Source organism: Colobus angolensis, unplaced genomic scaffold (genome assembly GCF_000951035.1).
Source record: "Colobus angolensis palliatus isolate OR3802 unplaced genomic scaffold, Cang.pa_1.0 Scaffold19, whole genome shotgun sequence".
In the NCBI taxonomy this organism is placed as follows: Eukaryota; Metazoa; Chordata; class Mammalia; order Primates; family Cercopithecidae; genus Colobus; species Colobus angolensis.
In genome coordinates, this window is record NW_012115043.1 from 8,399,495 (window position 1) to 8,426,723 (window position 27,229).

Genomic DNA, 27,229 nt, shown 5'->3' on the forward strand with positions numbered 1-27,229 from the left:
ATATCCAATTTAAAAGGATTAAAACACAGATTAAAAAAAAAACTTAAATCAATAATTAAACAATATGAAGAAAAGAAATGCTTAATGTGAATAGAATCCAACCTTTATTCATTCCATTCACATTTACCTTCTCCCCTCTTTCTTTTGACACTTGTCTTTTGTCATTCATATCACATTTGTTACCCAGGATCATTCTTTCAACATCGGAAGAGGCATGCTGCAGGGAGAAAATAGCATGCTATAAAAACAGCCTGAGAAAAACCCATTACTTAATAGACAAATCCAACTTGTCAGAAACACATGAATTTAATAAGACAAATAATCTTTCACTCACACAAGGCCTAATTCAGAAAAAAGTTTAAAGATGGGAGGAGGGGCAAAGCTACAGCAAAAGAGCCCTCACAGAGCCTGTGCAAACCTTCTTCCCGAGGTTTGGAAAGAAGGTGGAACAAACACAAATAAAGCTTACGGTGATCTAATGACAAAATTTCCAAATATTTGGGTCAAAGAAGGACAAAAACTTGGTACTGAGTGAACCAGTGGAGAAGGTATTCTGGATTCTGAACTATTTAAAAAAGAAATTCATCTAAGTTAATAGAAACGTGTACAAAATTGTGTCAGATTTCTTTCTTAAGTGACAAAGACATTAAAAAATCTTAATACCAATTATCCTGGGATTAAAACAATCTTCAAATATCTAAGATGGAGAAAATGTCAGAAGGGCAAAAAGTTGCCAGGGTAAAGAGATACTGTTGCTAGCCAAACAGCATGGTGGGATAGAAGCTGGGAACCAGATGTTTTAATCCTGGCTCTTCTTTTTAAAGGCTGTACGAGCACAGGCAAATCATTTCTTTCTGGTCTGTTATTCATGTGTAAAATGTGATCTAGGATTAAATTATTTCCCATATCTGGCCCAAACTTAAAATCTTGTGACATTACTTCTCTGTTCCCCTATGCCCCAGTAGTCAGACTGGCAGCACCAGAGATTTATGGAGCTCTTTAGAGAGAGAGGGCCCAACCTGCCCATGCCCTGCTTCTAAGCAGCTCAGCTGCCTTGCAGAGACAGAGGAGCCTTTTACAAGCACCCAGCAGGACTCTTCTCCAATGTCACCATTCTCTTTCCGCACATACCTCTTCAATATTTCTGATCCAATTTTTAATATTGTCAAAGGATTTTTCATTTGTGATGTCATAGACCAGCATAATGCCCTGTAATGGGGAAAAAGACCTTTATTTAGTACTTTATATATTTAAAGTTATAGTATATAATGTCAATGTACTCCTACCCTCCAGAAACCTTTTGTTTGTCCATTTTTCCCCTTTACAAAAGGATTCATAATAAATTTGAAAAGTACAGAGAAACAAAAATCAATAAATATATTATCCCACTGGTCTCACCGTGTAAATAAAAACCCTGTTAACCTTTAATGAATTGGTGATCGTGGTAAAGGTGATACACCCTTTCCACCTGGCCTAACACAAAAACAATCAGCACCAACTGGGGCTGAGTGTTCAGTCAAAACACAGATAACACTGGGAGTAAGAGTTCGTCACTTCCATTGTGCACTTGTTTATTCCAAGTAGCAACTATCTTGCTTTCTACCGTTCTACGAAGATTGAGACTACACTGATTTAAAATTATTTTTTATATATGTCGATCAAAAAAATAGGTTGTCACTATCTAAGTACATCACAGACACTTAAAATCCAATGCATTTGTTATACTGGTTTAATGAAAGGCATTCTCGTCATATTTTTAAAGACTCCATGTCTGGTATTTCTTTCTTTCTTTTTTTTTCTTTTGAGACAGTCTCCCTCTGTCGCCCAGGCTGGAGTGCAGTGGCACGATCTCTGCTCACTGCAAGCTCTGCTTCCCAGGTTCACGCCATTCTCCTGCCTCAGCCTCCTGAGTAGCTGGGACTACAGGTGCCCGCCACCACGCCCGGCAAGTTTTTGTATTTTTAGTAGAGACAGGGTTTCACCGTATTAGCCAGGATAGTCTTGATCTCCTGACCTCGTGATCTGCCCACTTCAGTCTCCCAAAGTGCTGGGATTACAGGCGTGAGCCACTGCACCCGGCCCATGTCTGGTATTTCTAAAAGATTTACCTTCCAAATGTTTAAACTAACACCTGTATGCTATTGCAAAATCTATATCCCCAGACCACACTTCTGTACTAAGTGCTAGAACTACTCACCTGTCCATCTACTACAGAAATATTCAGTGAGCACCTACTGTGTGCTTGATATTATACTAGATGCTACTAGCAATGAACAAGATAGAAAAGGTCTCTTCCTCTTATAGATGGCTAGCAAAGACAACAGACAATGAACCAATATCTATATAACTAATCATAATTTTGACAATTGCTATGAAGATGCATGGGGAGCTCATATGCTAGGGATGTAACTGAATCTGGTTGAGGGGCTGGAGTGGGCAGGGGCGGCTTCCCTGAGGAAATGACATTAAAGCCAAAGCCTGGGAACTCAGTAGACTTAAAATAGGCAAAGAACAAGGAGCTAGGGTGAAGAGGGGAAGCCCAGGTACCTGGCAAATAGCAGAACCATTGTAAATCTCTTGCTGATGTTGAACCAGAGACCACTGGATTGAGCGAAAGAAAGTCAGCTTGGCAAGGCTGCACAGATCTAATGGGTGGAGGGCACAAGATGAGGCTGAAGGGCTAGGCTGGGGTACTCGAGAGACCACTTTCTGGACATTGGCCAATAGATATCCCCTGTGATCACAGCAAACTCAACAAAGTAAAACATGAGGTTGTCTTGTCTCCTCTGAATCTTCTGTTTGTCCCTGTATTACCACTTTGGTGAAAATAATACAACCCAGTCAGCCAGTCCAAGCACACATGTGGGAGTTATCTTCTTTGCTATAGCCAATCAGTCACTAAGTCCTGGAGACCCAATGTCCTAAATATTCCAGAATCTTACCTATCACACACACAGCCTTATTTAGATTCTCACAAATTAGTCTTTACCTGGATTCCCGTCATCTTTAACTGATTTCCCTGATGAATTTCATTCTTTTTCTTTCTTTCTTTCTTTTTTTTTTTAAGAGACGAGGTCTCGCTACGTTGCCCAGGCTGGCCTCAAACTTCTGAACTCAAGCAGTCCTCCCACCTCCGCCTCCTGAGCTGCTGAGATTCTGGGCATGAGCCACCACATCCAGCTTCCCTGCTTTCATTCTTAGCCTCCTCTAATCCACTTTCCATAAGGGCACTAGAGCTATCACTTCATTGATCAAAACTCTTTAGCACCTCTCCATTACACTCACATTTAAATTAAAATTCCTTCGTATAGTAGGGGGAAGTCCTTCTAGGTCTGGCTTCCAACTTTGTAAGTAAATATAAAATATAAATACGAATAAATATATATCATATAAAACACACATATACACATAGACAAAGAATACAGGAAATCAAATGTTAACAGAATATATCTCTCAGAGTAGTGGGATTTTAGATGATTTCTTGGGATTTTCAAAGTTTCCTATAGTATATGTATCCTTTTTGCAACCAGAAAAACATGCCTTATTGTTTAAATGACAACTCCTCTATCCTCCCTTCCTCTAGCTTCAAATACAAATGCTTCACTTTGGTTACATGCTGTAAAGGTGATTTTACAATTGTCTCAATGTAAATAATTTTATTTATAAAGGTCAGTCTGGGCGTGGTGGCTCACACCTATAATCCCCAGCACTTTGGGAGGCCGAGCCAGGTGGATCACCTGAGGTCGGGAGTTCAAGACCAGCCTGGCCAACATGGTGAAACCCTGTCTCTATTAAAAACACAAAATTAGCTGAGCATGGTGGTGCATGCCTGTAATCCCAGCTACTTGGGAGGCTGAGGCAGGAGAATCACTTGAACCTGGGAAGTGGAGGTTGCAGTGAGCCGAGATCGTGCCATTGCACACCAGCCTGGGCAACAAGAGTGAAATTCCGTCTCAAAAAAAAAAAGGTCAAAGTAGAGAACCATACATTTTAAAATCGTCAAAATGGTAAATGTTCTATTATGTCTATTTTACCACAATAAAAACAAATCAAAGTGGATTCTGCATAATCCCTGATACAATGTGTTTGGTTGCCTACAATATTAAAATTACCCAAATTACTGCCCTAGCCCTACCATCCTTTGGACTGTGTGAACAACCCAGATCATACATGCCATTTCATCATGAAGTTTCATTTCACTGGTTAGCACAGAAAGTGTGAACATGGTGTGGTGTTACGAACACAAGCTCTAGAGTCTGAGACTCCTAACTCAGACTCCAGCACATATTAACTGGGAGATCCTGGAGACATTATTTTACTCCTCTCAGTCTCCATGACCTCATTTACAGAATGAGGACAATACTTCTTCCACGCTACAACGTTTTGAGGATCTACTGAGATATGTGTAAACTACTTCACTTAGAGTCTGAGACATAGCTTGGACTCAATAAATGGCAGTTATTATTAATTTATATCTTTAGTTTCAATAGCAGAAATCATTCACCTATTTCTTATGTTTTTAAGCTAATAAGATATTATGAATCAGTTAGAAATACAAATTCAAGTGTATCAGTTAAACCTCTATGTATCTAGTATATATCTACAAGAAGAAGAGCTTCCTAAGAATTCAGAAGATGGTGTTGGTCTATGAGAAATGTTAATAATGTAATGATATGGTCCTGTTTTTCCCCAAAGCCCAAATGTCCATCAGGATCACTGCTATGCCTATGAATGCTGCTGATGTGTTCGAAATGACATGGTGACAGACTCTAGTATAGTGCTTGTCAACATGCCACATACCTGAATCAACCAAACTAAACCTGCCATAACCACTACTTGCTGAAAATGGCGGGCCCCGCAACCCACTGGAACAGATGACTTGAGAGATCCAAGACTCAGGCACAGCAGGATTTCCTGAAGATTTATTTAAGATGGTTTCTAGGTGTAAAATTTCCCACTGATTAACCCCTTTAGCAAGCATTTATTGAGCCTCTACTATGTGTCAGACACTGGCATTGTCTACAGGAGAACAAAGAGAGAAATCTCTACCTTCAAAATATGGAAGATAATACTATTTAGAATAGCAACAATTTCTAATTAGCTGAAGTAATGTGAGGAAAGACTAGGCAGTACATAAATTAAAAGATAGTCCTGAAATCTAAATGTATTATTTAATATATTTCCATGCCCTCTTTCTTCCTACAATGAACTACAGCCAGACATTCAAGTGAAACATTTACTCTCACATTCTAAGTGCCCCTGCCCACCCTCCAGTGAAAATGAGCATGCAAATGGTGTCAGCACATCATTCCTAGCATGCAAAGAACTACTCAACAGAAAGGCATGTGTGTCTAAGATGCCTCTAATCAGAATTACCTGTAAACTATTCCAAATCATCCCTGTTATGATGTTCTTTTTATCCCTAAAATTCCTTCCTGGGGGAAACAAACAAACAACAAACAAATGTCTTCCTGGCACATATCATAAGCCCCTTCCCTTTGATTCCAGTCTAAGCAAAATAGAGAGTGGCTGGCAGCTATTTTTATTCAAACGATGACCCTTTACAATCTTAAAAGTATCATAGGGTGGAGTGTGCGGAACAAATACACATAAAATGGTTAGTGGTACACTTCAGCTTTAAAAAGGAATCCCTACTCTTCTTGTGGGGATGAGTTATGATGCTACTCCAACACTGGAGAGTGAGTGGTGGTGGAGGAGGAAGGGCAGCATGTCAGTGAGGGGATCTGTGGGTTCAGACCACATCTTCCTGGAGGCGTGGGGACAGCTATCACCCCTTCAGCTCTGTCACCCTAGCACCACTCCCAGGAATACAAGAATCTTTTAAGCAATGAGTTGGGAATGATGGCAGCTGGTACCCTACAATCTACCAGTTGGGGTTCACGATCTCAGTTGTTCAACCTTCAAAGACTCTCTGAGCATACTGGATTTCATCATAATTCAAGACTCCAACTTGTGCTTGGCTTAGGCCTAAACACCAAAGATAAAGCCATGGTCTGAACCTGACATTCTAGGCATGGTTAAGCACAGCTCGTGGAAGTAAGGCGGCTTCCAAGCTGCCTTACTCACCACTGTACTCCTAGCATCACACTGCCCAGAGCCAAAAAGCAATAAAAGTGCACTGAATAGATGAAACATCTTAGGATAGAACATTACAAGTGACAAAGTTATGACAGCAAGGAAAATGCCTGGATTCAGCAAAGAACTTGGTAGTCAAGATTCACCAGATTCTTTCCAGCCAGCTGGCAGAATGGTGGTCAGGGGGATGACAGAGACATGAGCCACAGCAGTGGATGTTGTGGAGATGGTGAGGTAAGAGTTAATAATGGTGGCAGGGCTAAATGACAAGAGAGTATAAGAAAGGAACACTCAGTCATAGGGCTTGTGGTTTGCTAAGATTGCCATAAGGTATTAATAAAAGGAAAAATAATGAAAATATAGAATCACATCAGAATGTGTGGAGGAGTTCTAGAACATCTATAAGTTAATCACCTGATTATGATGATGAAGACCACTGGCAAAGTATACAGTTGCTAAACACAACCAAAAAACCCTTTAAATGTCTTGTTTTCCCATCAAAAATTGTATTTTTCTCCATTGTACTAGACTCCAGCTTGAATCCTATAATCTTGGCAAACAAACATTCATGCCTTACTTCTACCTGAAGAGTTACAAAACCCTACAACACACTCACCATGGCTCCTCTGTAGTAAGCTGTCGTGATTGTTCGGAATCTTTCCTGACCCGCTGTGTCCCTAAAATATGAAACAAAGGAGAGTGGTTTTTAAAGTCATCACCAGCATCACTGAGGAGAAACCCTGCTGTAGGAGATGTAATTCCGGTCTGCTCAGGGTGCAGTGGTCACAGGGGAAAGGAGAATGAGACACAAAGGGAGCCCTCTGCACATCTGCAAGCTGGAGGCGGTGGTGGCCACAGGAGCCTGTCAAGAGCTCACAATGACCTGGGTGAAAAATCCAGACCTTGATAAAAACAGCAACAGGAAAATATACAGAAAAATCCTCCTAGGAACTGGCGTGTTATATTAGTCGAACACACGTGGGAGGGAATAGAGAATAATTCTAAATTCTTGGACTCCCAGAGGTAGTTATAATCCTTTTTGTAAGTGCTTAATGATTAAAGCACTTTGCTTTCTTGCCTGAATGTCTGATTTCTGTATAAAGCAAGCAGTTGAGCTGGACTTATTACTGTGTACATTCTGCTCAGCAGAGCACAATAAAATAGATCTCCTCAAGAACTCGTTCAGCTATGGAGCCCAAGATTTCATGGGGACCTGGAGTTCAACACATAAATTTTGACAATGTTTTCAAAGACTTTTAAACATAAACAACATGTTAAAACTATATAAACTTTCATATATTTTTGCTTTTTAGCTGATGGCATACCATTAAAATGCATTCTGAAAAATACAAGAGCTTCTGATTTCATTTATAGAAGCAATCCTATAAAGGAAGTTAAATTTCCTCGAAACTTGAGAAAATCAACATTCTCAAATTTTCCACTTCCAGCCAGAGCTAGTTCATTCCCTGTGCTACTAAGACACTTTAATTGCAGGACAGAAAGCAGCATTTGTGGAAATATACTAGAAATCTAGTATATATCAAATCCTAATAAAAGATGAAGGCCCAAGGGAATATCATAAGTTAAAAAGCAATAAATACCTCAACATAGACATATACCTTACAAAATACTTTCACACCGCACTCACGTGATGTCCACCACAGCCCAGTAGGGTGGGCTGCTGGGTGGCGGTGTTACCAGAATCCAAGTTCTGCAGATGAGGAAACAGGCTCAGAGGAACTATGGCCCCAGCTCTGCCACTGAACAGCTCATACTATTTATTTATTTGTTTGTTTGTTTTTGAGACGGAGTCTCGCTCTGTTGCCCAGGCTGGAGTGCAGTGGCACGATCTTGGCTCACTGCATGCTCTGCCTCTGGGGTTCAAGCCATTCTCCTGCCACAGTCTCCCGAGTAGCTGGGACTACAGGCGCGTGCCACCATGCCCAGCTAATTTTTGTATTTTTAGTAGAGACAGGGTTTCACCATATTAGCCAGGATGGTCTCCAACTCCTGACCTTGTGATCTAGCCACCTCGGTCTCCCAAGGTGCTGGGATTACAGGTGTGAGCCACCGCGCCCGGCCCAGCTCATACTCTTGAAGGAGACAAGCATCTTAGGTCTCAGCTGTTCAGCTCTGGGCCAGGCCTCACAAAAAAGCCATGTTATCTTGTCATTCTTTTTGATCAGCATTAGATACATGGGGCACTTGTTTGATGCACAGCTAACAATTCATGGGGAAATGGAAGCCAAGCACCTTTGGGCAGACTAACGATATTTTCTTGATTTGAACACACTGCTGACCTAGAACCCGCTTTGCAGTGAGGATGGAAGAAAAACACTACCACTTTAAATGTAAGTTGTGAGGACTGAATGGAGACAATTTTGTTGCTGAGAGTAATGAGAGATAGTGCCATGATGTTGTGGCTACTCTCTATTAAGTTATAATTAGCTGATCACACACAGGCTCCCAGAAACACTTTGATCAGGACTACACAGCACAGAGTTAGAAATTCTCTGAGAAACCCAAGGAGGGGATCATGAGAAAAGATGTAATTTTTTAAATCTGTAAAATATTTGGCATCTTGTTCAATACCAATGGATGGAAAGGGCAGCCTATAGTAACCTTCATAACATTTTCCAATGAAGTACACCGGAAACCACTAGGAAGCTAATCACTACGTTCCAGGGCAGTTGAGTAGTTGTCCCAGCTTCATCACATATGCCCCTCAGGTGGACCTAACCACTCTCAGTCCCTGTTTCCTTCTCTATAAAAGAAGGGCTGGGGGATATTCTTCTTCTATCCCAGTTCTGAGATTCAAAAAAGAAATAGAGCCTAAGGCAAAAGCTAATACGTATAACTTTACTCTTTAGCCCTGCCTCATTCTTAGTGCTGTTCTGAATTCTACGTTTTGTCTACTGTTGTCATCATTACACATTAGATCTGTAAACATCACCAAAAACCTCCCCAAAGCTCCAAATCTATACGGCTCCATGCAAGGCACTGAACTGAAAGAAATTAAACCAGCTTCTTAGGAGGTTAAAAAAAAATCTAAGAAGAGCTTCTGAGTTCATGTCAAAAATATTCAACCTAGCAATCTGGAGGAACCATATTTATTCATTGTAGTTGGACAGATTCTTCAGGAGTTTATGAGCCAGAGTTGGGTAATCACAAGATCTTTGCCTTGTATATTGCAACATTAGAGTTGGGAAACATCCTAAGGACTGATAGTTTGTATTCCTCCAACATTTATATGTTGAAGCCTAATCCTCAATGTGATGGTGTTTAGATAGGGGGACTCTGGGAGATAATTAGGTCATGAGGGTGGAGCCCTTGTGAAAGGGATTAGTGCTCTTCTAAGAGACACCAGAGAGATGATCTCTCTCTGGGCCATGTGAGGATACAAGTGAGATAGCTGTCCACAAATCAGGAAGCAAGCCTTCACTAGACGCTGGATCTGCTGGCACCCTGATCTTGGATTTCCCAGCCTCCAGAACTGTGAGGAATAAATGTTTATTGTTTAAGACACCCAGTCTATGGTATTTTTGTTATAGTAGCTGTGATAGTGTGATACAGTAAGAAACACATACAATAAGAAACATATTTGGTCTCTGCTCCTGATTCTTGGCACACAGATAGTAAAATTCTTGGACTCTCCAACAAAGTGTTTAAGTTCTTTCTGTGTGCTAATGAAATAACTGGTGGCTGGGGCTCCTGTCCAGCCCCAGGATAGGAGGCTGGTTGCCAGGAGAACCAACCAAGTGATAAGTGGGCTGGAACTTTCAGTCCTACCACCCAACCTCTGGAGAAGGGAAAGGGGCTAAAGGTTGACTTAATCACCAATGGCCCATGATGTAATCAATCATGGCTACATAAGGAAGGTTCCATAAAAATCCAAAAGGACCGGGTTTGGAGAACTTCAGGATAGTGAGACACATGGAGGTGCTGGATGTGCTTGGAAGGTAGATGCCCCCTCCCACAAGGAAGGAAGTGTGGAAGTTCCTTACCCCTTCCCGCAGGCCTTGCCCTGTGCATCTCTTCCATCTGGCTGTTCATCTGTATTCCTTGCAATAATAAATGGGTAAACACAAATAAAGTGTTTCCCTGAGTTCTGTGAGCTGCTCTAGTAAATTAAAGGAATCAGAGGGGTCATCAGAATCCCAATTTATAGCCAGTCAGTCAGAAGTAGAGGTGACAACCTACTACAGTTGAGGATCCCTAATCTGAAAATCCAAAATCTAAAATGCTCCCAAATCCAAAACTTTTTGAGTGATGACATGATGCTACAGTGGAATATTCCACACCTGAGCTCATGTGATGGGTCATAGTCAAAATGTAGGCATACAACACAGTTTAATTAAAAAATTTCATTGGCCAGGCGCGGTGGCTCACACCTGTAATCCCAGCACTTTGGGAGGCCAAGGCGAGCAGATTACCTGAGGTCAGGAGTTCAAGACCAGCTGGCTACCATGTAGAAACCCCGTTTCTACTAAAAATACAAAAAAATAGCAGGGCATGGTTGCCCATGCCTGTAATCCCAGCCACTCGGAGGCTGAGGCAGGAGAATCACAGTGAGCTGAGATCACGCCATTGCACCCCAGCTTGGGCAACAAGAGCAAAACTCCGTCTCAAAAAAAAAAAATTAATTGTATAAAGTTATGTTCAGCTTCATGTGTATCAGCTGTATATGAAACATAAATGAATTTCGTGTTTAGACTTGGGTCCCATCCCCAAGATAGCTCATTATGTATATGCAAATATTCCAAAATTCAAGAAAATCCAGAATCGGAAACATTTCTGTTCCCAAGCATTTTGGATAAGGGATACTTAACCTGTACTTGCAACTGGCAGCTGAAGTGGGGACACTGCAGGACCCAGCCCTCAACCTGTGGGATCTGACACTATCTCCAGGTAGACAGTATCGGAATTGACTTAAATTATAGGACAACCCAGAAAGAAAATGAAAATTAAAAAGTATAGGACACCCAATTGGCATCGGCTGGAGAATTACCTGGTGGTGGTGGGAAGCGCCTGACATCTGGTGTCAGAAGTACTGTGCTATGTATGAGAAAAAAAGTGTGTTTAAAAATATCTTACAGAGCAGCCTGAACTATGACATAATTTTTTTCTTTTTTTTCTCAGTCTTCATTTTTCTACTTACTAAGAAATATGCAAATAAATCATAAAATATCATAGCTGGAGGGGAACTCCAATGTCATCAATCCAACCAATTTACAAGTGAGGAAAAGGTGAGACCAAGAAGGGAAATAACTGGCCCAAAGCCATCAATGTGGAGGCATCGTTGCTAGAACCTAGATCTGTACTTCCTGCCAAGGGTTCCTACGACGCGATTACTTTGTCTTACCAGATTTCAAAGCTACAACAACTGTGACGAAGAAGTAATTTGCATTCCTTAGAATTTAGTTTCCTCCCCTCAAAAACTGTAGTTTCAGAAAGATGAGCTATGGGATCTCCTCTGGCTCCAACAGTTAGTACCCTTTCTCACCTTCCCAGCTCTTGGTGGAGATACCTTTGAAGGATCTCCAATACTTACTTATTTCCCCTTGCTTCTGATAAAGAAAAGATGCTTTAGCGATCACAAGATGACTCTAACTTACTACAATTCACATTTAATTCCTACTTTCAATTCCCAATTAAAGCAGAAACTCTGTGTGTGTGTTTACTTACCATATCTGAAGCTTAATTTTCTTTCCATCTAGTTCTATCGTTCTGATTTTAAAATCAATTCCTGCCAGAAAAACAAAGAAAGATATGTTAAGTTTCTTCAGATATAATCCAAGTCTCATTAGGAAGAGGACAAAGATTTCTATTGAAAAAAGCTCTCCAACGCACTGGAAAATGTGAACACAGAGAGGGTGTGAATGGTATGTTTCCTCTGAATACAGGCTGGAGAAAGGAATGCTAATTACTCAGCAAAGAATTCCCACACATGTTAAATGCAACGTATTATATGCCTCATTATTCTGACACAAATGGATCACATCCTGCAAAGTTATATAATTTAGATAGATTGAGAACATGCCATATTTCCAACTTCCTGAAGTGCATGTAAACAATGCTTCCTACCTACTCCTCAACCCCAATCCTTCCCTCAAGAAGGCTATGGGACCTCTTTAAAGAATATTCCTCTATCCTCTTCCATTTTTTAATTCAGATTCTGCAATTCACTAAGGAAAAAAATCTGCATATTTGACAGTACGGGAGGGAAAGCCTGCATATCTATTTTAAACAGTTAGCAAGTATTTTATACACATTTTAATAAATGTTCCCCACAGATTACTTGCTAGAGTTGAAATAGGCAGAATAGATTTTAGCCCTGACTGTACTCTAGAATTGCCTGGTACTATCATCTGAATGTCCTCTCCAAAACTCACGTTGAAATTAGATTGCCACTGTGGGACCTTAGAGATACTAAGTACTAAGAGGTGGGACCTTTCAGAGCTGATTCACGTGGAGCCTGTATGAATGGACTGTCCTTATCACAGGAGTGAGTTAGTTATCTTGAGAGTGGGTTTTTATAAAAGTGAGTCCTGCTCCTCCTACATTCTCTTCTGCATAAGCACACTTCCCTTTCCAGTCTTCCAGCATGAGATAATGAAGCATGAAGGTCCTCAACAGATGCTGATGCCATACCCTTGGAGTTCCCAGCCTCCAGAACTATAAGCTAAATAAATTTCTGTTCATTATAAACTATGCAGTTTCAGGTATTCTGTCATAGCAGCAGAAAATGGACTAAGATGACTGAGAAATATTAAAAAAAAAAAACAACTCCTGATTAGGCCCGCCCCCTTCCCCAAATTCTGAGATTGTGACTTAATTATTCAAGGGTGGGACCTGGGCACTGGTAATTTTTAAGTTTCCCAGATGATTCTAACCTGAAGCCAAGAGTTTTGGCTTTCGAAGGGCTATGCCTTTTGAAGGGCTCTGGCACTTCAAAAGTTCAACCCTTCCCTCACATATTTTCCCCCACTATGGTAGCTCAAAACTTATTTATCACTGTCAATGGCAAGGAACCACAAAGCCCTTGACAAATATCAGCAAGCTCTCTCATATATCAGGAATAAGCTTTCTGAGGAGACCAGTTAGTGAATACAACTTAGTTGCAATTTGCCAAATCCTCATCATCTGGCTACTCAGCTTTGTTTAGATTTTTCTATTATTTTCCATTCTATCCAGCAGGGGTTCTCAACCCCTGGGCCACGGACCAGTACTGGCTGCACAGCAGGAGGTGAGTGGCAGGCAAGTGAGAGAAGCTTCATCTGTATTTACAGCTGCTCCCCATTACTTGCATTGCCGCCTAAGCTCAGCCTCCTGTCAGATCAGCGGTGGCATTCGATTCTCATAGGTGCGCAAACCCTATTGTGAACTGTGCATGCAGGGGATCTAGGTTGTACACTCCTATGAGAATCTAATGCCTGATGATCTGTCACTGTCTTCTATAACCCCCAGATAGGACCATCTTGTTGCAGGAAAACAAGCTCACGGCTCCTGCTGATTCTACATTGGTGAGTTGTATAATTATTTCACTATATATTACATGTAATAAAAACAGAATATAAGTGCATAATAATAATCAAGTAATGCCCTTGAATCATTCCTAAACCACCCCACTCCCACACCACCACCACCTCCAGTCACTGGAGGAAAAATTGTCTTCTAAGAAATCAGTCCCTGGTGCCAAAAAGTTTGGGGACCACTGCTATACAGAACCCCTCAAAGTGGTTTCCAAGAAATTTCAGGAAAACATGTAAATTACGTATCCTCTAAATTGACTTAAACATTAACTCCAGTTTTGTTTTGTTTTGTTTTTTGAGACAGAGTCTCACTCTGTTGACAGGCTGGAGTGCAGTGGGACGATCTCAGCTCACTACAACCTCTGCCTCCCGGGTTCAAGTGATCCTCCTGCCTCAGCCTCCCGACTAGCTGGGACGACAGGCATGCGCCACCATGCCCAGCTAACTTTTTGTATTTTTAGTAGAGATGGGGTTTCACCATGTTGGCCAGGATGGTCTCGATCTCCTGACCTTGTGATCCGCCCGCCTCGGCCTCCCAAAGTGCTAGGATTACAGGCGTGAGCCACTGCGCCCAGCCAACTCCGGTTTTTTTTAGGTGGGGAGCATTCAACTGCTAAGTTACTACAATGTTTCTTCATATAAACATTGAAAGCACCCCAAAAGGCTGCTTCCTAGCTCCAGCTTTATACAATGCATAGACATAAACCAACCGAACTTCCCCCCTTTTTCTCTGTGTGGTACTTTTCCCCCAGGGAGCCTTTTTAGATACTCTTGTGAGTCTTGAAATAGGCAACAATCACACCCAAGCTAATTTAGCAGAACACCTTCTCAATCATTATTTCCCCTCACTAACAATCATAAATTATTAATAAATATTAGGTTGGTACAAAAGTAATTGCGATTTTTGCCATTAAAAACAATGGTAAAAACCACAATTACTTATGCACCAACCTAATACAATCTGATAACCAATATTCCCAAGTTATCTGGCTCACATTTTCTCCTCTAAGGTACCTCCCTCAGCATTTCAGGGTCTGGAAAGGTGACACAACACTCAGCAACCCAGCATAAACATTACTGCTAGCATCTGACAAAATGTCCTGTTTCCATCACTCATGTAAGATTTAATAGACATTGATTTTTATTGTGATTTACATATTACATGCCACCAAATCCAGTGTAACAAAGACCCTCTAGGAATCCTCCTCCATCCTTTACCTCTCTCTGGGCCTGGCATCAAGAAGAATGCCCAGCACCTGGTATGTACTCAATACATGTTTCTTCAGATTAACATTTTAAAACAATTCATGACTTTCCAAATCCATAGAAACAGAATAGTAGTACAATGGTAGTTACCAGGGAGGGGGAAAGGAATTGTTGTTCAATAGGTTTGGAGTTTCAGATTTGCAAGATGAAATAGTTCTAGAGATGATTTGCACAACAGTGTGAACATGTGTAAAACTACTGAACTGTACATTTAAAAATGGTTAAGATTGCAACTTACATATTATGTTTTTTACCAAAATAAAAAATAATGACTTTCAAAATGCCTGCTGTATACTTGAATAAATTAATTAGAAGGCTAATGTTCAACATTTTACCAATTAATAGTTCATTCACTTTTTTTTTTTTTTTTTTTTGAGACGGGTCTCCTTCTGTCGTGCAGGCTAGAGTGCAGTGGTGTGATCTTGGCTCACTGCAACCTCTGCTTCTTGGGTTCAAGTGATTCTCCTGCCTCCTGCCTCAGCCTCCCGACTAGCTGGGATTACAGGTGTGCTCCACCACATCCAGCTAACTTTGGTATTTTCAGTAGAGACAGGGTTTCACCATGTTGACCAGACTGGTCTCAAACTCCTGGCCTCATGTGATCCACTAGCCTTAGCCTCCCAAAGTGCTGGGATTACAGGCATGAGCTAGCCTGCCTGACCTTCATTCACATTTTAAATAAAAGACATCATATACCAGAATATTTGTTCAGATTAATACTTTCCTTAAAAGATAGTAACTCCTGTTCTTTTAAGGTTGATTTTGCCTGTAATTGGAAGTCATGGGCAACTTTACCACCTTTACTCAACAATGCCAATTTGAGGCTCCTTAAAGTCTCACTCTCCTTTCATCTAAAACACTTCAAAAACTTTCTACTGACAGAGGCTTTTTTTTTTGTATTTGTTAGGAACATTATCTTTTAGTTATGTGAGGAAGTTCTACAAGATGGTAATACTTAGTCATCTTTTCACTGCTCAAAGGTTTTCAATGTTTGTAAGAGCTGTGAACTATGGCATTTAGCTTTTGCTTATGCTGCTGTCAAGGGCCAATTGACAGACAAGTGCTGTAGAACAAATTCAAATTAGCACAAAGTGGGGACCTAAAATAGGCAATAGTTTTAGAAAGTAAGAATTTCACTAAAAGTGGTAAAAATTCATTGAAAAGCACTGAACTGTAGGTTAGGTTCTGTCACTAAAAACTTGTGAACAGGCTGCTTGACTGCTCTGAACCTACATATCCTCATCCATAAAAAAGGGTTGACAGGATCTAATTAGATAAATTAGATGATGTGTGTGAACGTGCTCTGGGATCTCTGAAATTCCATATAAACCTAAGAGATTACACATTCAGAGTCTATAACCCGACAGCTCTTGTCACTTCATGCATGGATTATTTGTAATAGCTTTCCAGGATACTGTGCCAACATCTCTGCCTGGTCTAATTCCCCTATATATGCCACTTCTAGAATAACTTGCAACAATCCCTGTGGTAATGACACTGTACTATTTAAGAAGCCACGGAGCCAACTTCTTCAGCCTGGTGATACAGCCTTTCCCACCAGATGCACCATTCTCCTGACACTGCAAACCTCAGAGTTTCCCCATACGAGGCCTTTTGCTTCTTTCAGTGGGCCCCATACCTCCTTTCCTCCACTCCTGCATGACCACCTCACTTTGCAGCCTTCTCTGAGGATGCCATTCCACCCACCCATGTAATTCTCTCTCTTCTCTCCTCAGCTCTTCACTCAGCCATGCCCATTCCTATCTCAAGGCCTGGCTTTTGCACAGTGATTTAATCCTGTGTCATTGGGTTTTATTAACATAGTGCCCTGCAATTGCTCTCGGATCATGCAAAGACTCTATCCTCTCTTTGCCAGTTAAGTCATGCACAGAAACATGTGTACAGTAACTAAATTAAAGGGTAAGTACTCTTACATATTTACATAAACATTATGTACTACTAAGGGTGAAGATGGCTTTAAAAACTTTGGAAATTTGGCCAGGTGCGGTAGCTCATGCCTGTAATCCCAGCACTTTGGGAGGCCAAGGCAGGCGGATCACCTGAGGTCAGGAGTTGGTCAGCCTGGCCAACATGGTGAAACCCCTACTCTACTACAAATATAAAAATTAGCTGGGCGTGGTGGCGGGTGCCTGTAATCCCAGCTAGCGGGGAGGCTGAGGCAGGAGAATGAATCACTTGAACCCAGGAGGTGGAGGTTGCAGTGAGGAGAGATTGCACCACCACACTCCAGCCCAGGCAACAGAGTGAGACTCTGTGAGACTCTGTCTTAAAAAAAAAGAAAAAAAAAACCTTGGAAATTTCTTAATATATTATAGTTACAATAGTAAGGATGCTGAGAAATCTTATTTCAATAAGAAAATAAAGACACAATACAATTAGCTTGACAATAATATCAGTAGTGGATTAACATTCATGTTAAAATTTAAAGCAAAGATAATTTCCTGATGCTACTCCAGGGATTAAAAGAATAATTAGCTGTAAAATGATAATATAATTAGGATGCTTTCAGCTGCAAATACAGAAACCCCAAATCAAACTAGCTTAAGGTAATTTGTTGACTCATCCACAACAAGCTCAATGGTGAGCTGGGGTTCAGAGATGGCTCAATCTAGGGCTCCAGCTCCCTTCTCTGTATCTCCCTGGGCTCTGCCGTCCAGGGAGTATCAATTTCACACTCTTGACTGACAGCAGTTCCTGACCACAACAGCAATACCAGATGAAAATAGATTATTTTCCTCTTTCTCTCAAAAGTGAGAAAGCGTTTCCCCAAAGCCTCCAGCGAGTTTTCCTTCATGTCTCATTTCTGGACTTATAACCATGGGAATGTCATGTTCTGGCAGGCTAAGGCTGAATTTCTGAACTAATCACTGCCACGGAGAATTACCAAGATTGGATTAATCTAAATCCATTCTCTAAATTTAGATTAATCAAGGCCTATCCCTGGACCTGGGTCACTCCTAGAATCCATAGGCTGCTAAAAATAGAATAGAAAGGCTATTGAGAAAAATCATAGTATCTCTATATTATATACATACTATATATCCTCTATATAATACTCAAACCTATCTCATTAATAAAATTTTATATTCATACCTATATGAAAGGACAAATTTTATATTCATATCTATATGAAAGAGCTGCACTACTACCCTGTCATGAATGCTATTACATTTAATGAGAAACTGTAGTACTTCTCTGAAGGCAATTCCATGTAGTGTTTGGCTAAGAACTAGAAAATAAGAAAGAAAAAGGGGACAATGAGAAGCCCAAGTAGCTGCCACAACATCTCTGTGCTGAACTGTGACCACAGCTGCTAGAAGAGTCCTTGAGTTCACAACTCCAAAGATATGGCTTATCCCCTAGCCCCAGATGACTGCAGACTGGAAAGAAGGAGGGGGCTATCACACCAACAGCAGCAAGAACCAGAGGTTATCCTGGCAGTAAGGGAGCAACTTTATTTATTTATTTTTTAATTTAAAAGAACTATACAATCTCAAAAAACATAGTTATTGAAGGGCATTATCCTTAAGGTCAAAAAGCCCTTTGTTTAAATTATACTACAGAGCTACAGTAACCAAAATGGCATGGTACTAGCATAAAAACAGACACATATATCAGTGGAACAGAATAGAGAACCCAGATATAAATCTATATATCTACAGTGAACTCATTTTGACAAAGGTGCTAAGAACATACACTGGGGGATAAATGGTGCTGGGAAAACTGGATATCTGTATGCAGAAGAATGAAACTAGACCCCTAACCCCCACCATACACAAAAATCAAATCAAAATGGATTAAAGACTTACATCTAAGACTTCAAATTATGAAACTACTAAAAGAAAACATTGGCGAAACTCTCCAGGACGTTGGACCGGGCAAATATTTCTAGAGTAATACTCTGCAAGCACAGCCAACCAATGTAAAAATGAGCAAACAGGATCACATCAAGTGAAAAAGCTTCTGTACAGCAAAGGAAACAATCAGCAAAGTGAAGAGACAACCCACAGAATGGGAAAAAATGTTTGCAAACTACCCATCTGACAAGCTATTAATAATCAGAATATATAAGGAGCTCAAACAGCTCTACAGGAAAAAAATCTAATAATCTGATTTTAAAATAAGCAGAAGACATTTTTCAAAGGAAGACACACAAATGGCAAACAGATGCATGAAAAGGTACTCAACATTGTTGATCATCAGAGAAATGCAAATCAAAACTACAATGAGATATCATCTCACCCCAGTTAAAATGGCTTTTATCCAAAAGATAGGCAATAACAAATGCTGGCAGGGATGTGGAGAAAAGGGAACCCTTGTACACTGTTCATGGGAATGTAAATTAGTACAGCCACTATGGGGAACAGTTTGAAGGTTCCTCACAAAATTAAAAATAGAGCTATCATATGACCCAGCAATCCTGCTCCAAAAGAAAGGAAATGAGTATGTCAAGGAAATAACTGCACTCCCATGTTTATTGAAGCACTATTCACAATAGCCAAGATTTGGAAGCAGTCTAAGCATCCATCAACAGATGAATGGACAAAGAAAATGTGGTACATATACACAATGGAGTACTATTCAGCCATAAAGAGAATGAGATCCTGTCATTTGCATCAACATGGATGGAACTGGAGGTCATTATACTAAGTGAAATAAGCCAGGTACAGGAAGACAAACTTCACAAGTTCTAATTTATTTGTGGGAGCTAAAAATCAAAATAAGTGAATTCATGGAGGTAGACAGTAGAAGAATGGTTAGGCTGGGAAGGGTAGTGGGGGGTAGGGGAAAGTGGTAATGGTTAATGGGTACAAAAAATAGTTAGAAAGAATAAGACCTAGTATTTGCTAGGACAACAGGGTGACTATAATCAAAAATAATTTAATTATACACTTTAAAATAACTATGAGTATAAGTGGACTGTTTGTAACACAAAGGATAAAAATGCTTGAAGTGATGGATACTCCATTTGCACTGATGTGATTACTATTACTCATTGCATGCCTGTATCAAAATATCTCATGTAACCCATAAATATATACATCTACTATGTACCCACAATTTTTTTAAAAAGACTTTTTGTATTTCAAAAGTCTTTTTGACAGCATCATTTTTTGGCAGCACATGATATAACAATTCATGTTCAAAATGACGACCCTGAGTCATCCTGACTCATGAGCAATCCATGACCCACCAGGAGGCATGCAGCCCACCCAGCTGGAAATACAATCCAACATCTAAGTGTAGGAGGCAAGATTCCAAAGGTATTTCCACGTTGTTCAAATATGCCTCAACATTCATTTTTTGATGGTTTTAAAGTAGTCCCAGTTTCCTCATTAATATTTATCTAGTCAATACAATAGGATATATAAATTGTAAGAAAACATTCCCAAGGGAATGACTCAAAGACATTTTCATTTTGAATTTAAAAACTCTCTCTCTCTCTCTAATGGATTTTGCTTTCCTGAATTGACTCTTATGCTAAATGGTTGCTTATAACATAAGGAGACAGGGAAATAAGTATGAAAGAGAATCACAGAATTACAGACTTGAGAAGTACCTTAGAGATCATTTAGTTGAGTCCTGTCTGTGTAGCTAAGAAAACTGAGGCGGAGAGAGACGCAGCAACTTACCCAGATTCACGAAGACCAACAAAAAAAGGTTAGGTTAAAATCAAGTTTTGGCACTGAAAGATCAGGCCTTCCCAAGGAGGAATACAAGAGATATGTACAAGAATGTCCACATCTTGGTGGGGAAACCTCCTCTTTAAGGGTCATAGTATAGAACACAGGCAACAACTTAAATGTCCACCAACTGGAGAATGCCTTGGTACACAAGAAGAGAAGGAATACTTGAGCAGTGAACAAAAGCCATATTTATCAACATAGATGAATCTAAAAAGATGATGGTAAGTGAAAAGAACAAGTAGCAGAAATATACAGTCAAACCAATTTGTATATTTCTGAAAAAATATTTAAAATACCAACAGTATTATCATTCATATATATAACATATATATATATATATCCATGTATAATTAAAGTATAAAACATGGATAGGAATGATTATTAACAAATTGAGGATAATACTCAATGTGACCTCTAGAGAGAAATGGAAGAGGAGGGATTCATAGAGGACTTCGACTCTATAATTTATTATTTCCAAAATTGAGTGGTGAGTACATGGACATGGGAATGTTTTATATTAGCTATACTTCAATAGGTCTAAAAGTTTTTGAAATTCTTTTAAAAAGCAAGTATTAGTAACCTGGAAAACATACATGGAAGTATGTTCATTAATGGCAGTAAAAAACCAAAGCAAATTTTAGAGATGAGGGGTACCTTACAAGATTTAGTCAGGGGAAAAGCAGGCTCTATCGCCCTTATTCAATACAGTATAAAGAGGTCCTGTGAGCCCTTGGTAGCCCACCCTATCCATCCCTGGTCACCAATGGCTTACAGCCCTTCTTTATATCGAACAAGGGTGGTATGGCAGTGCCTGCTATTTCCCTGACTAAATCTTCTAGGGTACATTTTATCTCTGAAATTTTGGTTGATTTTTCTACCACCATTAATGAATGCATGCCTTTACATGTCAGATATCCAGATAACTAATACTGGATCAAGTTCAGATTGGATCAAGTTCAGAAAGTGAGGGGCAGAGCAGGGAACTGGGGTGGCAAGGAATGCTAGCTACTCTGATTTCAAGCAGGGGGTTTGGGGACTTTTCTTCTCCACCTCATGGAAAAGGAGTTTTGACTTGGACCAAGAACAAGTGAAGAATACACATTTGGGTCACTGTTGGGAGTGGCACTCTGGCAGGAAGAACAAAGGAGTTCTGATTTTCCATTCAAGGGGAGAAGGCAGACAAGCCACTGCTCCACCCTTGGGGTGGGAGGTTTGGGCCAGGAAGCTCTTTCCTGCACCTCTGAGGAGAAGGCAGTGTGGTATTTGAGGTTTCTGCACTGTCCAGGGCAACGCACAGGGCACCAGAGCTCCCCGATATCTCACCATGAGGCACCAGTGAGGGGTAAGGAGCAAGCACTTACCCAGAGTACTTCTCATCAGAGATTTCTCAGCAACCAGTGATGTCGCTGGAGGCAGCTGAGGGGAAGGGCTTGGCCAGCAAAACAGAGAGAAGGAAACTTCCAACCTGGCCCAAGTCCATAGTTAACAGATCTAACAGGGAAAAGGAACTTGGAATGAGCAGTACTGGGCCACTTTTCATTCCACAAATTAGATATAATTGAACATGGGAAAGGGACAGATTGACAAGAATCTTTTACACTAAAGTTAAATTAGTCAGTCAACAGATGTTAATAACATAATCTTTTCTGTTTCAAGAGAATAGGGAGGTTGCCCCCGGGGTTTGTGAATGGGTGAAAGGATACCATTGCTGGAGTGTGGGAAAGAGTACTTTTCTTGGCCTTCGGAACTCTCTCTCTAGGGCCAGCTAGTTCTCCTGACCTCCAGCATGAGCTGTGACTTGATGAATTTTGGCCGGTGGGTGGTGCAGCTTAGAACACACACAGCTCTCCTGCTTTGGGTACTATCTTGGGGAAGTCTGCTGCCTGGTCCAGAAAAATCAGGGGTAGAAAAACATCAGGGACCTTCAACTAAGGTTTTCTATACCTGGTTCCCACTGAATTTCTTTTAAAAGACTAATTTGGCTGCAGTCATGAGAACCTTGAAAAAAAATTCAGACTTCTGTGTCATTCAGTCTTTCAATGAATGATGACAATGAAAGATTTCAATGCTGGGTTTACTCACAGCACTACACATTTTCCTACAAAGGTTATCTATCCCCTTTGACCCACTTTAAGAAGCAGAAGTTAAATACTGTGCTTTTACAATTAAAAAGGAGAAAAAAAAGGACTTTGTTTCAAAAGTACATTTGGAAACGTGTGTGATCCCAGGCTGTCTGAATATGGGTTATGTGGTTTGTCTATTTACATTTCAGAGATCTTCCAGAAATAGAAAAATAGTTTCCCAAATATTGAAGTCCGCTTTAAAGAAATGCTACATTCACCTCCTTGCTTATTATTAACAATAAAGATACAGTTCTTGCCAGTTTTGAAACTTTCTTTGACAATCAAATTTTGTTTATACTTTTTTATATGAATTTAGATTAATGAAATTTTAGAGTAGCTGATTTTAGGATAAGCAGTTGAAATCTCTAATTAGAAAAATTGACTACTGAAATAAAAAAATGAGTTATAAACTGAAGCTTTAAAATATTTTTTTTCTCAAAATAAAGGACTTGGAGAAAATGTACAGGTAGAAATAAATTAAGAATGTTACTTAGATCGAGGCTGGGAACAGTGGCTCATGCCTGTAATCCCAACATTTGGGGAGGTTGAGGTGGGAGGATCACTTGAGACCAGGAGCTGGAGACCAGCCTGGGCAATATAGTGAGATCCCACCTCTAAAAAAATAAATAAAATAAAAATTAGCTGGTTGTCATGGCACGTGCCTGTGGTCCTAAATACTTGGAACGCTGAAGTGGGAAGATAGCTTGAGGCCAGGAGTTAAAGGCTACAGTGAGCTATGATCATTGTGCCACCACTCCCCAGCCCTGGCATGGCATGAGACTGTTCTCAAAAAAAGAAAAAAAAAAAACACGTTACTTAGATTGAAAGAAAAGAGTTCAAGGCATTGTTCTTTCATAAATATACATCACATTAAGTTATAAAGCTATTTTCACCAAGTACAAGTTATTTTGCTGGATATATTTAGAACTATTTAAATTTGTATTTTTTTATATTAAAATTGACTGTTTTCTTGTTTGAAAATTAGAAAGTCTAAAGTTTAAGAGGAAAAACACAATAAAAGTAAGTTTAGAAAACATTTAACAACAGTGTGAAATGATCACTGGCAGCCAAATATGTTTATGTTAGCTTTGTTCAACCCAACAGAGGAAAAGGGGGTATTTTTTTTAAGGGGGACAAACAAATGGTCAGCAAATATAACTTGCCCTTAAAAAAAATACCTGATAAACTAAGAAGACAGACTAGAATTTTCTGATGTGTTTGGTTCTTCCACCCTATGAATAGGAAGTGGCAAATTAAATGCCATTTATGTATAAGTCAACAGTGACACACATTACCACTTCCTGCTGAAAAAGCTGAACGGCTTTACACTGTTTTAGAATTTTCTATTTGTTACTAAATTCAATGCAATTCTTGGCATTCTTCATATGACAGCTGTACCCATAAGATCTAATCATATCAACAAAATATAACAAACTCATAAACTAATTCCAGAAATTAGGAAGAATTTACTAATTTCTCTTTGAGCCATAAACATGCATTACAGATATACAAATAGTACAATTAAGAATAGTTTTAAATAATGTCTCTATTTGAGTCTTGAAGGGCTTTAATTTGTAAGATTAAAATATAATGATCTAACTGACTCTTAACATATCTCTGGGAAATAAATGAGCAAAATAAATAATTCTATATCAAATGATAACTACCAAAATATGTGTTGAATCACAAATAAAAGGTTTCTATAATGCTAGAACTACCAAAAGTCAAGAAAGACAGAAATAGCAAACAAAGTGTAATAACACAGCTACAATTCAGATAAAGTATGCAGAAACAATTAGGAAACACTAAGAATTTTAAATCTGATTACGGAGCCAGCAGCGATTACCCAGCATTCAGCTCACCATTTGAGCCAGGCCAAAAGACTTCATGACAAGTCTCTTTTGCAAATCTTGCACTTTGAAAAGGAAATGTGTTTCAAGTGTTACTCAATCTGGAAGTAGCAATAAGCTTGACGATGTCAAAATGTGGATTTTAGAGATTCTCAGTGAACAGATGTTTTAACTTCAATAAAGTCTCTTTTCACAAAGGGGCTAACTGGTGAACAGCCTTTAACTCCTGGCCTCAAGCTATCTTCCCACTTCAGCATCCCAAGTAGCTAGGACCACAGGCACACGCCACCACATCCAACTAATTTTTAATTTTTTTTTTTTTGAGATGGGGTCTCACTATGTTGCCCAGGCTGGTCTCCAACTCCTTTCCTTTTATTCTTTCTTAAAGAATAAAAGTTCAGAATGCTTCTGAGCTTCCATTTCTTTCCCCATTATTAATTCATCACTATCTCAAGAACGAAACTGCTCCAAAACAAAACCAGTTGTGTCTCTCCTGCTCCATCCATTGTTTCCAATAAAGTGTACCTTTGTAGCAGGAAAACCCCTCTAGTACGAATCTCTATTACTTCCTAAACCTAGAATTTCCTTGTTTGAATTCTGACAGCTCAGTCAGGTCTGTTTCTTTTAAGGGTGAGGTGAATACTCTGAAGACATTCAAAAACTGAAGTCGAAAAAAAAAAAAAAGAAGCAAATCCCTGATTTTAGGCACTAAGGTACTACTGCTAAGGGAAGACCATATTGCCAAATCACTGGAATTATCACTGGAAACAATTACAGCTACATTCCAATGATGCTGCACCAAAAATGCAGTGAAACTGATTATTTGGCTCTTTCCAAGTACTGACCATGCATCATATTTTCCATTCATTTAGAGGTAAGTGAAAGATAAAAAAATAAAGTAATAGAACTAAGTAATAACACTACATAGCACAACTAACTAAAAACAAATGATATCTCTTTTCCCTTTTAGAATGAATTCTTAGAAGAAAAAATTAAAAAGATTGTTATCTATGTAATGTATCAGATAGCTACCAGCGTTAAAACAAACTTTAGCTATATATGCTTTTTTTACTTTCCAGGAAAATTCCCAAGTCACTTTGTTCAGAAATATGTCAGCTTATATTGGTATGAACTGTAAAATTTGGTAATTTTCCCCACCCAGTTAATACAAATAAACATTTTAGCAGAGAAGGGAAGAGGAAGGGTCTTTACCAAATTACTAGAGGCAGTAGAGAAAAATCTAAAGTCATACTCTGCCAGCCTGGGCAACATAGTGAGAGCCCATCTCTACAAATTAAATTAAAAATTAGCTGGGCATGGTGGCACATGCCTATAGTCCTAGCTACTCGGGAGACAGAGACAGGAGTATCATTTGAGCCTAGGAGTTCAAGGTTACAGTGAGCTATGATTGTGCCACTGCACTCCCACCTGGGAAACAGAGCAAGGCTCTGTCTCTAAAATAATATAGTAATTAGTAAAACCATATTCTCTCCTGAAGGCCTGCCTCTTCCTTCTCTCATCCTCTTATCCCACTGATTTTTCTCTAAATAAAAAGTGATAAGAGGCCGGGCATGGTGGCTCACGCCTGTAACCCCAGCACTTTGAGAGCTCAAGGCAGGCAGATTACCTGAGGTCAGGAGTTCAAAACTAGCCTGTCCAACATGGCGAAACCCTGTCTCTACTAAAAATACAAAAATTAGCTGGGTGTGGTGGCGCATGCCTGTAATCCCAGCTACTCGGGAAGCTGAGGCAGGAGAATTGCTTGAACCCAGGAGGCGGAGGTTGGAGTTAACTGAGATCACACCACTGCACTTCAGCTTGCGTGACAAGAGCATGACTCTGTCTGAGCAGCAACAACAGCAACAAAAAAGTGATAAGAGGATGATAAAATAAACAAACATAACTGCAAACTTCCAGTGTTCTGAATCTAGTTAACAAGAGCCTTTTCTTGATCAAAACCAACATCAATGCCACAAAAGTGTATGAAAATTAAGCAGCACTTACAGTTCACTGTAGCCAGTGTGATGGAAGGATAATTATAATAAGCTATTGCTGACGAGTAAAGTTATAATCGACAGGGTAATGCAGGTAAGAGGGTGAGTAAAAAAATTAACATTTTGGCACAAATGCCATATTTTTGCCAATCAATAATGAAAAACTACCAGTGACTACATCCTCCTGATTTGTAAGCACAATCCTCTATGATAAAAAAGTTTGAAGGTGACAACACCTTCATGGCCAATTACACTTATCTATATATGTAGCCATTCACCTTAAAATAAAGACACTCTTCTAACTTTACAGAGTGCCAAAGGATTCTGTCCTCTATTACTTCCTTGGTTTGGCTGCTTTTTTTTTTGAGACAGAGTCTTGCTCTGTCACCTAGGCTGGAGTGCCGTGGTGCGATCTCGGCTCACTGCAACCTCTGCCCCCAGGGTCCAAGAGATTCTTGTGCCTCAGCCTCCAGAGTAGCTGGAATTACAGGCACGTGCCACCACGCCTGGCTAATTTTTGTATTATTAGTAGAGACACGGTTTCACCATGTTGGCCAGAATGGCTCGAACTCCTGACCTCAGGCAATCTGCCCGCCTTGGTCTCCCAAAGTGCTGGGATTACAGGTGTGAGCCACCATGCCTTCTTTTCAAATACTAGAG

The 27,229-nt window shown here is 39.9% G+C and overlaps 1 protein-coding gene across 3 annotated transcripts in view; it reads right to left on the bottom strand.

Annotated features, from left to right (window-relative positions):
* The window catches only part of RAB8B (RAB8B, member RAS oncogene family), a 77,509-nt gene that overhangs the window by 9,671 nt on the left and 40,609 nt on the right, over positions 1-27,229 (bottom strand). For 2 of the 3 annotated variants that reach the window (XM_011940434.1, XM_011940435.1), the window contains exons 2-5: positions 11,782-11,842; positions 6,713-6,773; positions 1,132-1,209; positions 128-217 (exon numbers count right to left, since the gene is read on the bottom strand). In XM_011940434.1, coding sequence (XP_011795824.1) covers positions 128-217; positions 1,132-1,209; positions 6,713-6,773; positions 11,782-11,842 — 290 coding nt within the window. Of the gene's footprint in view, positions 1-127; positions 218-1,131; positions 1,210-5,376; positions 5,436-6,712; positions 6,774-11,781; positions 11,843-27,229 lie in introns of all 3 variants that reach the window. The other variant, XM_011940437.1, reaches the window with a different exon arrangement.